The sequence below is a fragment of the Ochotona curzoniae genome, unplaced genomic scaffold (genome assembly GCF_017591425.1).
Source record: "Ochotona curzoniae isolate NIBS_2020 unplaced genomic scaffold, NIBS_Ocur_1.0 contig_3622, whole genome shotgun sequence".
NCBI classification, from domain to species: Eukaryota; Metazoa; Chordata; class Mammalia; order Lagomorpha; family Ochotonidae; genus Ochotona; species Ochotona curzoniae.
The window spans coordinates 14606329-14619502 of NW_024465926.1; the positions used below are offsets into that span (position 1 = coordinate 14606329).

General features: G+C 38.0%; 1 protein-coding gene across 1 annotated transcript in view; it reads left to right on the forward strand.

Annotated features, from left to right (window-relative positions):
- The window catches only part of TERB1 (telomere repeat binding bouquet formation protein 1), a 33373-nt gene extending 20373 nt beyond the window's left edge, over window positions 1-13000 (forward strand). The window contains exons 13-19 of the mRNA XM_040982579.1: window positions 180-337; window positions 2669-3006; window positions 5548-5612; window positions 5923-6018; window positions 8213-8362; window positions 8660-8722; window positions 12707-13000. Of these exons, the coding sequence (XP_040838513.1) occupies window positions 180-337; window positions 2669-3006; window positions 5548-5612; window positions 5923-6018; window positions 8213-8362; window positions 8660-8722; window positions 12707-12885 (1049 nt within the window). The 3' untranslated portion in view covers window positions 12886-13000. The remainder of the gene's footprint in view (window positions 1-179; window positions 338-2668; window positions 3007-5547; window positions 5613-5922; window positions 6019-8212; window positions 8363-8659; window positions 8723-12706) is intronic.
- The last annotated feature ends 174 nt before the right edge of the window (window positions 13001-13174 follow it).

Here is a 13174-nt window from a genome sequence, read left to right on the forward strand (position 1 = left end):
TGCCAAACGCTTCCCATGTATTTTCAGTACTAGTTAAGCAGGTAAGGTAGTCTAGATGGACAAAATTTAGAGAAGGGTTATAGTGGAGTATAAAGTTGTTTTATTTAAAGTGCTAAAATAGCATTTCTGGTGATAAATAAATTCACATTTCCTCCCCCCCCCCCATCTTTTTTACAAAGCTGAGAAATTATCTTTAAGTTTAGCAGAATATTTTGATGAAAGTGATACAGAACAATTAAAGAACACAGAAATGAAAGCAAAGAATCTTGAACCATACTGGAAGAGAGCAAAGGAAATTCTACAAAAACTGGAACACCTTGAAAGAAAAGACAATGAGGTTGGCTTCTTTGTTTCAAAAAGTATAGAAAGTTTTCTGTTATTTTTTAAAATATGTATTTCTTTGTTTTGAGAATGAATGAATGAATGAATATCCTGCATCTGCTGGCTCACTCCTTAGATGACTGCAACTGCTGAGACTGCGCAGGGCTGCTGTCCGGAACCAACAGCTGCATGCAGTTCCCTTACGTTGTTGCACAGGCCCAGGCACTGGGGTCATGTAATGCTGCTGCTTCTCAAACCATTAGCATAGAGCAGCATTGGAAGTGGAGCAGCCAGGACTCCAGTTGGCATTCTTCATACAGAATGCTGGCATCGCAAATGATAACTTCATTTGCTCGGCCACAAGACTAGGCCCAATCTTTGCTTTTAGCTCCACATTTAGCCCACTTTCTAGAGTTTCTTTCTTTCTTTTTTCTGTTTATTTATTTTTGTAAATTTAAAAAATTTTGAAAAGCAGAGCAACAGACACACACATACAAAGGCAGAGATAGGAGTCTTCTGTCTGCTGGTTCACTCCCCAAATGGCTGCAGTGGCTGGAGCTGGGCCAGGCAGAAGCCAGGAGCCCATTTTCCCATCCACGTGTCCCATGTGCACAATAAGTTCCCAAGTATTGAGGCAGTAGTGTGTGCATTAATAGGATACCAGATCAGAAGCAGAGAAGCTGGGACTAGAACCATACACTTTAATAAGAGGTGTGGCAGTCCTAGGCAATATGTTAAACTTGTTTTTAAATTGTTTATTTGGAAAGACAGATTTACAGAGAGAAGGAGATCTGGAGAGAAAGACCTTTTGTCTGCTAGTTCACTCCTCAAGTGATCACAGTGGCCATGGAGCAGCCAATCTGAAGCCAAGAGCCAGGAGCTTCTTCTGGGTCTCCCATGCAGGTGCAGGGTCCCAAGGCTTTGGGCTGTCCTCAACTGCTTACCTAGGCTACAAGCAGGGAGCTGGATGGGAAGTGGAGCAGTCAGGACATGAACTGGTGCCCATATGGGATCCTGGCACATTACATTCAGGTTGAGGACTTTAGCCACGAGGCTACCACACTAGGCCCCCTTAACTTTATTTTAGAGGCAGAGAGGGAGACAGAAAGTGCTTGCAATGGCCCTTGGCTGGGGCCCAATCTGGGAACCAGGAACTCAATCTAGGTTTCCCATTTGGTTGGCAGGAATACAACTACCTGAACCATCATTGGTTCCTTTGAGTCTGCAGTAGCAGGAAACTGGATTCAGGAGCTGAAGTGGGGTTTCAAACCTATGTGCAACGCAAGCATTTTAACTCAACACCTGCCTCCTCTTTGCTTTTACAGTTGCAAAGTTTTCCATTGAATGTGTATGCTAGCTTTTCTGATAAATGCTAATGTTATTATCAACTTTTGGTGTTATAAATATTGTTGCAATTAACATTAACATTGTGCACATGTAAAAGTAATTGATAGTTTTTATACAGATATACACAGCTTTTATTATGAAAGATACCGAAAACTTTAATCAAAAGGCCAAGAAATGATCAAAAAAACTTTCATAGAGACTAGTTTATACTCCTGCCAGTCATGTTTGGTGGTATGCTTGTTTCTGATCCTTTCCAATGTGATGAGAAAAGCATCTCAATGTAGCTGTAATATTTCTCTTGTTACAAGAGGGATGGAACCTTTCTTCATGTGTTAAGGAGCTATTTGTTTTTTCTATCAAGTGTCTGTTTAATTTGTCCACTTTCTACACTGTTATTTGCCTTTGATATTTCATTGTAGTCATATTTTATGAATGCTACTTTAAGAGTTATATTTTTCCTAGATATGATTTTTCTATATGTGTATATATAGATATAAATCACTTTCAGATCTTTCGATTGTCACTTAGTTTTGCTTCTAGTCCCCACCCTTTTTTTTTAATTCCCATCACCTCAACATTCTTGGTCTTTATCAAAATGTTTAAAAATATTTTGTATGCTTAAGAATATTAATTCTCTTATGATTTGTTATTTTTGCATAACAATTGGAAAGGTCTTCCATTTCTTCAGAATATTAAAATATGATTTCTTTTAGAATGTATTTCCATGTTTTTATATTTAGGTTTTTGGTCCATTTTGACTTTACTGTTATATAAATTGTGAGATTTCCATTTATTTTTTTTCCTCTGATGGCTACTAAATTGTCCTAACATCATTTGTTGGATAAACTCCTTCATTTTCTGATGTGAACTATTTCTTTTATAATATAATCTTCTGACAATCATAAACTTCTCCTGCATGATTTAAAGGAAGTATAAAGCAATTTCTAAAACAAGTTGATTATATTTAAATTGCTTATTTATTGTTATTTTTACATCACAGGGTAAAGAAAGAGAAACATGTAAGAGTATCATGAATACAAATATTGAGAATACATTGAAACAACTTCACGTGGATAGTATTGGTGAAAGAAACAAAGCAGAGGATAAGAATAAAAGGCAGTCCAGACAACGTCAGAGTCATGTGCCCCGTGGAATCATGTCCAAAGCACATGAAAATGATGATCAAATGAAGATAGCATCAAAAAATGCAAATCCGGTTAATGCTTGTTATAGGGAGAGTGGACAAAATCAAACTTTACGTAAAACCAGTTTGAGCTGCAATCAAAAATTACCTGAAGGAACAACTTTTGAAAAGAAGAATCTTATTTCTCTACCAGGGTATAGTTTAATAATTTTAATAATCATTTATCAAGCATGTCTACACAGTGCTGTGTGTTATGCTGTTAGGCACAGGAGATGAATGTAGACACCTTCAAACATGCCCTTGGGAGGAGCCTAAAATAGGAAATGTTGGAAAAGGAGTTTGGATAGGGAGGTAAGGACCTGTTGCTGAAAGGCTTTGGTATCGTACTCAGGGTTATTGTTTCAAATTCACAGTGTATAAGGAGCTGTTAAGGATTTTAAATTGACTGAAATAAATTTGAATTTTAGAAAGGATGAAAACCTAAAAGGAAAGAAACCTAAACTGAAACCCTCTACCTGATATGCCAATACATGTGTTGGTGGTCCATCAGCAATTTAGCAGACTAGGTTATAAATTTAACATGATAAAAGGAAAAAGGACAATCTGATTTGGGCTTCTTCTTGTTTGTTCTGTGTTTAATCTTGAATACAATTCTGTGTTCTCTCATGTGGCCTGTGGGACTGCTGCTGCAGCTGTAGCTCCTCTTGAAATCTTTTCCGTGTTGTTTAATGCTTAGAATAATGAAGGGAGGAGGCCAGAGGCAGGTTAATCCTCTACCTGCAGCACTGGCTTCGCGTGTGAATGCCAGTTTGAGTCTTGGCTGTTCTACTTCTGACGCAGCTCAGTGCTAATGGCCTGTGAAAGCAACAGAGAATGGTCCAAGGCCTTGGGTAGGGTAGAGTACACCATCACCATGCACCTTTCCTTTTCAAGACCATTCTTGATCATTTTAACTTGATCGTTCAGGGATGTGGGTGACATAAGTCGGCTGCTTCTGAGTCAGCCTTCTTGCCTTCTGACTCAAGTCTTACATCGTGTCATTCTTTTTTCTTTTATGATCAGCCACATCTCTGCTTCATTTGAGTTGGAAATATATCAGTTGAGTTTTTCATATTTACATTTCTTTTAAATGTCTTTTTGCTTCTGTGTAGCATTTCTAAAATAGCTACACATGGGTAGATATCTATGGCTATAGTTATTGCTATGTGTGATTTCTGGTCTATAGCTTTTACTTTTTCTGTACTGTGGGTTACCAGTGTGACAGTGTAGTTAAACACATTTGTTCATCCAAGATATCTGGGGAAGCAACGGAAGATAGCCCAAGCACCTGGGTCCCCTGCCACCTACGTGGGAGTTGGGATGGAGTTTTAGGCTCCCAGCTTCAGCCCCTGGCTTGTGCAGCCATTTAGAAGTGAACCAGTAGATGGAACATATTTCTCCCTCTTTCTGTAACTCTCCCTATCAGAAAAATAAAATATATCTTAGAAATTAAAAAAGGATTATAAGGTTCTGGCTATATGTATATTTAGACCAGAAGAATTGTCAAATGTCAGTTTTTAAAAAAGATTTATTTATTTTTATTGGAAAGTCAGATATACAGAGAGAAGGAGAGACAGAGAGGAAGCTCTTCTGTCCACTGGTTCACTCTCTAAGTTACCTCAACAGCCTTAGCTGAGCCAATCCAAAGCCAGGCACCAGCGGCCTCTTCTTGGTCTCCCACATGAGTGCAGGGTCCCAAGGCCTTGGGTTGTCCTCTGCTGCTTTCCCAGGCCACAAGCAGGGAGCTGGATGGGAAGCAGGGCTGCCGGGACACAAACTGGTGCATGCAAGGTGAGGAGCTTAACCACTAGGCTACCGCTCTAGGCCCAAACCAATTCTTTTAAGATTTATTTATGGGCCTGGAACAGTGGCTCAGTGGCTAAAGTCCTCACCTTGCATGTGCCGGGATCCCATTTGGCACCAGTTTGTGTCCTAACTGCTCCGCTTCCCATCCAGCTCCCTGCTTGTGGCCTGGGAAAGCAATGGAGGATGGCCCTAAGTCTTGGAACCCTGAACCTGCATGGGAGACCTGGAAGAAGCCCCTGGTTCCTGGCTTTTGATCAGCTCAGTCATGGCCACTGTGGCCACTTGAGGAGTGAGTGAATCCTCTTATAGATCTTTCTATCTCTACCTTCTCTATAGATCTGTCCTTCCAATATAAGTCTTTTTTTCCCCCGTATAAATCTTTTTTTTCCAAATAATTTTTAAAGATTTATTTATTTACTTGAAAGGCAATTCCAATCACTTCATAGATGGAGACCACGGTCAGGGGTGAGACATGCTGAAGCCTAGAGCCAGGAGCTCCTTGTTAGTCTCCCACAGAAATGGCCAGGACTCAAATACTTGAACTCTCTTCTGCTGCTTTCTCAGGCATGTTAGCAGAAAGCTGGAGCAGAAGTGGAACAGCCAAGACTCAAGGTACTTAGATACTTAGATGGGATGCCAGCATCACCGGTGGCAGCTTAGCTTGTTGTGCTGCAATTCTAGCCCTGTAATTCTACCTGATGCAAAATGTCTGTCCACATGTACAATGTTGTATTTACCTTTTTTGTTTGTTTTAATATATTTTTATTCTGAATTCTGAATTATGTGGTACAATTTTATATAGGCTCACATTCCACCCCCCGACAGATTTTCCCCATTTTACTACAATAGTGGTATTTACTTTTGTTAATTTGGTATCTATTTGTTTCTAGTGACCAAGTTTTTAAACATCCAACTCACATTATCAAAAATAGAAAGCAGCAGTTACCTGTTACAGGTATGATTTAAACTGTTTCTTCTTCATTTTTTTTTAAGAAAATAGATATTTAGATGACTAATAAAACAAAAAAATATATACATTGATATGTCTTTACTCCTAAGTGTAAGTCACACACTTGTCTCTTTGGTGTAAATGTCTCTGTCACTTCTATATTGCTCTCCAGAACCTTTCTTGTTTACCTACCAGGAAGACTGGCTATGTAGTACTGCACAAAACTTTATGAAAATCTTGATACCTAATAAATGTTGTAAATGTCAGATCCTTTTTAGTTAATTCAAGAAATCTTGTGTTTTATAATCCTTTGCAGATCCTTTTACATTATGTTCAGATATAATAAATAAAGAAGTCACCAGTTTTTTAGCAACCGACAGTTCTTGCAAAACATTGAAATATAGGTGCTCAGGTAAATCTGTTTTAATTGCTACTGTTTCATAGTTAAAGCTTTACTTGATACATGTTAACTAGAATTTATAATGGTTATGCATGTATGACTTAAACTTAATTTCTTTTTGTAGAAGCAAGTAATAAAATAATCTTTTGTAACACATTGAGCTCCTGATATTTATCTGAATCAGCAGTCATCACCCTTATTACTTTATTCTCTCTTGTCATTTTATTCCTTTTTTATTACAATACCATCCATAAATTTGAGTAAATATTTTTTTATGTTTTCAAAAGGCAACTAAATACATATGTATTCTGACTTATTCTCCAAATATAGACATGAAAAGTTAATATCTTTTTAAAATCTGTAGTATATAAATGTTTCAGTGTTGCATACCTTTTTTCCCTGCAGGACCCTTGTAAATGGCCCATAGCACTTACTCCGTCTCTTCCTCCTCTTTTACACCTTGGTATCTCCTCTTTGTTCTGTGTTGCTCCAAGGAGAAAACTGAAGTCACTCTATATTCAGCTGAAGATATTATCGTGCTTTCCTTCTGGGTGAAGACATTATTTGTGTCACTCTAAAGCTGATGTCTAGCTGTGTGTAACATGAATTCCATGTCTTTTTTTGCCTTTGTTTTTATATTGAAATATCTTTTCAGTCCCTTTCTATTCATCCTTTTGTCCACCCTAAATTGTCCTCTGCTTTCTCGTCTTAAAAGTCCCAATACATTGTTTGATCTACTATCCTTTTAAGTATTCATATACTCTCATATTGCCAGATTCCCTTCTTGGCTTCCTTCAGTTTTAGTTTATTATCCTGAAATACAACTTTTTAATGAAATATGATATTTTAAAACTGTCATTCTCCTAAACTTTAAAGGTTACTTGAAACTTCCTTTTAATCTCAAATCAAATTACTTTGAAAAATTCTTCTTTCCTTTATTGAAATCGTATATGTGTGTTTATAATTTGTTCATTGATTTTAAAGTTTGGAGCAGCAGGGTAGACATGGAAGTTCCATCTGCTGACTCATTTTCCAAATGCTTGCAACAGCCATGACTGGACCAGACTGAACTCAGTCTCTGCACCGGGGTGACAGTAACTGACGTACTTGAGCCATCACCCGTTTCTTCCATGGTGCACATTAATGGGAAGCAAGTGGAGGCAGAACTGATCGTCAAATCTGGATGTTATGTGGATTCCCAAGTGATATCTTAACCACTGTCCCAAAGGTCAACCTTTCCTAATCACTTTCACTTCTTTGAAATGTTGATTATCATTCCTTGAAATTCTTTTATCACAAGTACAAACTACCGGCGCAGTAGCCTAGCAGCTAAAGTCCTCACCTTGCATGTCCAGGATCCCACATTGGCATTAGTTTGTGTCCTGGCAGCTCCACTTCCCAGCTAGCTCCATGCTTGTGGTCTGGGAAAGCAGTCAAGGACAAATGACTGCAGTGATTGGAGCTGAGTCCGCACAAAGCCCAGAATCGGGAGCTTCTTCTAGGTCTCCTTCCTGGGTGCAGGCTTCCAAGCACTTGGGCATTCTTCCATTGCTTTTTAAGTTACATTATCAGGAAGCTGAATGGGAAGTGGAACAGCTGGGACACGAAATGGTGCCTACACAGGATGCAGGACGTTACTCACGACGTCACAGCCCTGAGTTGTTGTTTTTTAACTCATAATGTGTTAATGGTGTAACTGAAGTATTTACGGATGAAATTATACTTTAATCCAAATTTCAGGCATCATAATCTAATCCACATTGATGGAGACAGAGCAGAGTAAGTGCGGATGTTGCTAGGATATAAGTAACCATGATATTGAAGATGTGGAAATCATGCTTGAGGACTCATATTCTTCCCTTTAATGTTGTATTTGAAATTTCTATACTAAAATGTTAACAACAAAAAACCCACATTGACCAGTCTTATGAATCACCTTTTTTGAGTATTCCTCCTAAGAGGAATACCAAGTCAGATACCAAGTCAGAGGAAGACCAAGTCAGATGCTCCTTTATCAACATAACTCTGGGCTCATCTTCTAATTCCAACACATACCTCATTGGACTGTGTTTGTTGTTTTTGCTCTCACCTGACTTCTTGAGATATTTAAGTTCCTGATATCACATCAATCATCATCATTGATATTTGTTTTCATAAATTTGTTATTGGATATTTTTGTACATCAATTTAATTTGTTTTCTTTTAGGTTGCATAGCCGTGGGAAAATCTGTGAATAGCCGAAATTTTAGCAACCTCTTACACTCTTGCCCATACCAATGTGATCGTCACAAAGTCATTATGGAAGCAGAAGACAGATATAAAAATGAACTAAGGAAATCACTTATCTGTAACAAAAGTAATTAATTCAGCACCTTTGAAAGTATAATTATGACTGTTTTCTGAATTGTCATCTAAAGTTTTAAGCATATTAAAAGCCCAAGTAAAATATGTAGAAGAAGAAAGCTGTTTCTAAGTAACTAGTAATTTTAAGGTGAACCCAGGGAGTAGTCTTGCTCTCTGGTATTTTTAAAATTCTTCCTAATGCTGTAAGGATTCCCACTAGGAGGGGGAGAAAAGTATTATACTAATAGAATTAATATGCTGCATTCTGATTCAAACACTAAATGTGCTAAATATGTTCCATATGTTTCAGAAATTCTGTTGACTCCACGAAGACGGCGACAACTCAATATTGAATCTGCTCCCAGAGGAATAAGTGAATATATTTAATTTTTAAATAAATTTTATGTATTCCTAAGAAAGAAGAGGACAGCTGTGTGGTTGCTTTAAGTTGCATCATGCATGGCTTTTAAATGACAATTCTGTTCTCTGATGAGGAACAAAGAGAATTTCTTGTTGCTTGCTCACCCAGTGGGAAAGAAGCTGAGGAAATCAGTATTCACTAAGTACCTGCTAATGTTTCAGGTGTTTTGTAGATAGTATTTTTTTTTTAATTTTTATAATACTATAATGTAGGTATTCCTTTATTCCCACTTTAAGGTACATGGAGTTGGTAAATAGTGGAATTGAAATTCAAATGCAACTCTTTTTCCAGAAGCCCTTGTCTATGTTCTGGATCACATTTCTATTTTAAGAACGCATTTCTTACAGAAGTTTTATTTCAATTATTTTAATTAAAAAAAAACACATTTCTTCTGCTATGCACAAGTGCTTCAGAGAGACTTTGTAGATAGCTCAATTGCCTCAGTTGTTCAAAACCAAATAGGCAAGTAGTATGAACCTTAAAACCCTGCTTAAAAATAAAAAATATTCTTAATTATGTGAATTTTATTTGACTAAAGGGTTAACATTTCAATTTTATCACCATTCCAAATATCAGAAATTTAACATTTCTTTCTATTCCTATGAAGCTAGAATGCATGGTAAGAATAGATAGTATAGTACCTTGCTTATCAAACTAATCTGAAAATGAATAAATCTATACTGCCACCATTATTTGTTACAGAGACATTTGTACTTGGTATATGCAGGAAGCATTTTTCCACATATGTTTATTTGACTATTTTTAATTTGCAGAACTTTGGAAGAAATTCCAAACATATAGTTTTTTGCTAGGTGAAACATTCTGCTTGCGAATGAATGCTAAGTATCACTATAGAGGAACCCACTTTTTGAAGTAATGTTTTTAGTAGAAATTATTAGAAAGGGTTAGTTTTTCTGTAGAAACATGTTGCCTTTGGAAATCTTATTCTTGTCAAGAACTTGACATTAAGTTAGTAACAGATTGTTTTTTCTGCAACATGTCATTTAAAAAGATGTAGAAATTAAATCACCTGCAGAGCCTCATGAAATGGCATAATGATGGTCAAACATTGATTGTACAGAGTGACCCTAAGTATTTGAGGTGGCATTCAGCTCATAGATACCACACATCTTTTTTGGATGAGCAGTTTATAATTTGGCTTGCTTTTTTAGTAATTAGAAAGGAATTTTCAGAAAGTTAATCATTCTGTTTGTTTTACATCTTTTTTCACAAGCAGGCCAGGAATACTTGATATGTTGCAATTTTTTTTTTCCTGTCAACGAATTTCCCTTTCTTAATAAGACATTTACCACCATTTATTTATTTACAATTAAGTTTGTATTTTTCGTTTTGGGACGTGGCCACTGTACTATCTTAGCACTGAAGGATTTCCTCAATTATCAGGGAGCTTTCTTATCAGGATGAATTGGTCTCTAGGAAAAGTGTGGAAATGGGAAATTGTGTAGTTCAGCATCCTTGCCAGTCTTCCATGGTGGCTGATACGAAGCAGCCACAGAGGGGATCCAGGAAGAAGAGGAATCTATGTACTCCTTCCACACTCTGTAGATCTACGTACTGCCCCATACTCTTCAGGAACATGTGAGGGCTTGGGGGCAAACGTTAAGTGTAAGACTTGGCGAAATGGTAGCCACAGTGTTAAGGCTGGTGGTTGGTTAACCATACAGCCTCAGTATCTCCAAAATTATACTAATTTATCCATTCCTGATTAAAATGAGCTCAATTCATTTTGAGCAAATGAAGCTAAAACCAGTTTCTGGATAAACAGTTTCTAGTAGACTCAAACATAAGGAGCAGCTTCATTGAGAGTTTCAAAATGGTTGTTACCAAGAATCTTTCTTTCTCTTGGTATTTACTGATCACCGTGTATTATTTGTTAGCTACTCTTTTGGGTACTAGGAATACAGTGGTGAACAAAATAGAGAAATATCCCTGCCTTCATGGAACTTGCTTTCTAGATATTGTTAAGAAACATTACATTGATTTCTCAGCCTTCTGCTAGAAAGACATTTCTGCTTGAAAAGGTATGCACTGTGGTTATTTAAAACGTGAACAAATAGCTAATGGTTTGGGCCTGTAAGAATGAGATTTTTTTTCTTTTAAATTTTATTTTAATCATGCTTTTTAAAGATTTATTTATTTTTCTTAGAAAGGCAGATTTACACAGAGAAGGAGAGGTAAGAAATAAAGATCTTCTGTCCACTGTTTACTTGCCAAGTGGCTACAAACAGCCAAAGCTGAACTGGAACTGAGCCAATCTGAAGCCAAGAGCCAGGAGCCTCTCCAGGTCACCACAAGGGTGCAGGGTCCCAAGGCTTTGGGTCATCCTCTACCGCTTTCCCCGGCCACAGGCAGGAAGCTGGATGGAAAGTGGAGTAGCCAGGATACAAACCGGTGCCATATGGGATCTCGGCACATACTAGATTTTATAAGGATGGCCCAGCATGTCTATACCTGACCCTTCTGATGTCAGCAGTAACTTTAACTGGCAATATAGAAGAGTCTTCCTTCCCACCAGGAATTAACAATCAATGAAAACTCGGGCCCGGTGCGGTGGCGCAAGTGGTTAAAGGTCCTCGCCTTGCACGCCCGGGATCCCATATGGGCGCCGGTTCTAATCCCGGCAGCCCCGCTTCCCTTCCAGCTCCCTGCCTGTGGCCTGGGAAAGCAGTCGAGGACGGCCCAAAGCTTTGGGAACCTGCACCCACATGGGAGGCCCGGAAGAGGCTCCTGGCTTCGGATTGGCATAGTATCGGCCCGTTGCGCTCACTTGGGGAGTGAATCATTGGACGGAAGATCTTCCTCTCTGTCTCTCCTCTCTGTATATCTGCCTTTCCAATGAAAAAATAATAAAAATAAATCTTTAAAAAAAAATCAATGAAAACTCAAATGGTTAGCTAGTAATCATCATCAGAAAAAATTATATTCATAGATATCAACTATGTATTCTTTTTCTAATTTTTTTTTTAACTTAAAAGAGTTACAGTAGCCAGAGCTGGGCTGATCAGTAACTGACAGCCAGGAACTCCCATGTGGGTTCAGGGCTCAAGCACTTGAGCCATTATCCTACACTAATTTCCCAGGTCATTATCAGGGAGCTGGATTGGAAGTGGAGCAGCTGAACTCAAACTGGTGCCCATATGGGATGCCTGCACTGCATGCAAAGGATTAGCCTGCATGTCACTTCATCACCCCAGCTATACATTCTTTCTGTTACAGAAAGTATCCCTTAAAAAAAAGTTAAAATCTTCCTTTCCTTTCCATTTCCCATAGGACAACCAATTTGAGTTTTGATCAAGCTGAATGTTTATATAACATTTATTTATTTTTATTGGAAAGATTTCCAGAGAGAAGGAAAGACAAAAAACTCTCATCCACTGGTTCACTGCCCCAAATGGCCACAATGGCTGGAGCTGAGCCAATCTGAAGCTATGAACCAGCAGCTTCTTCTAGGTCTCTCCAACGGGTGCAGGGTTCCAAGGCTTTGGGCTGGCCTTTACTGCTTTCCCAGGCCACAAGCAGGGAACTGAAAGGGAAGAAAGTAGAGCAGCTGGGATATGAACTAGTGCCCATATGGGATTCTCGAGCATGCAAGGCCCTGGGACACTGCACCTGTGTGGGAGACTTGGAAGAGGCTCCTGGTTTCTGGTGTCAGTTACACTCAACTTCAGTCTTGGGACCATTTTGGGAGTGAACCAGTGGATCGAAGATGAACCTCTATACCACCTTCTCTCTGTAAATTTGCCTTTCCAATAATAATAAATAAATCTTTATATTTGGATTTCTCAATGAGGAGTAACCTAGATATGACATCATCTCTGTTATTCATAACCTTGGAATAAGTTAAGCACTTACTTGGGTCTCAAAAAATGCTTTTTTTCAGCAGGTACTAATATATTCTACAATTCTCAATTGCAGAAAAAAGAAGAATTCGTAAAAATTTTACTGAAGAAGAAATAAGTTACATTTTCAGTGGAGTTAAGAAAATGGGAAATCACTGGAATTTGATTTTATGGTCTTTCCCGTTTCAACAAGGTCGGACATCTGTGGACCTTGCTCACAAATATCACAAGCTGACCAAAGCTCCAAGTGTCTAACTCCCTGATTGGCAGAAAATATTGTCATAGCTTAGTTTTGATCTCTTAAAAAACCTTGAAAAATACAAAAAATTTAAGTATTTGTCTAAACTTTTCCAAGGCAGAATTTGTAGAAGCAGAGATATGATAATTAAACAGTTTGTAATACTGGAATTCTTGTAATTGTTGCAACAGTTTATAAGGTAAATGTACTTTCAATGTTAAGAAAAATTTATCATAAGGCCAAACGGTTGTGAATATAGTCTTACTTTTCCTTAAGCTCAAAGAATATGGTTCAGAGAGGAAAGTA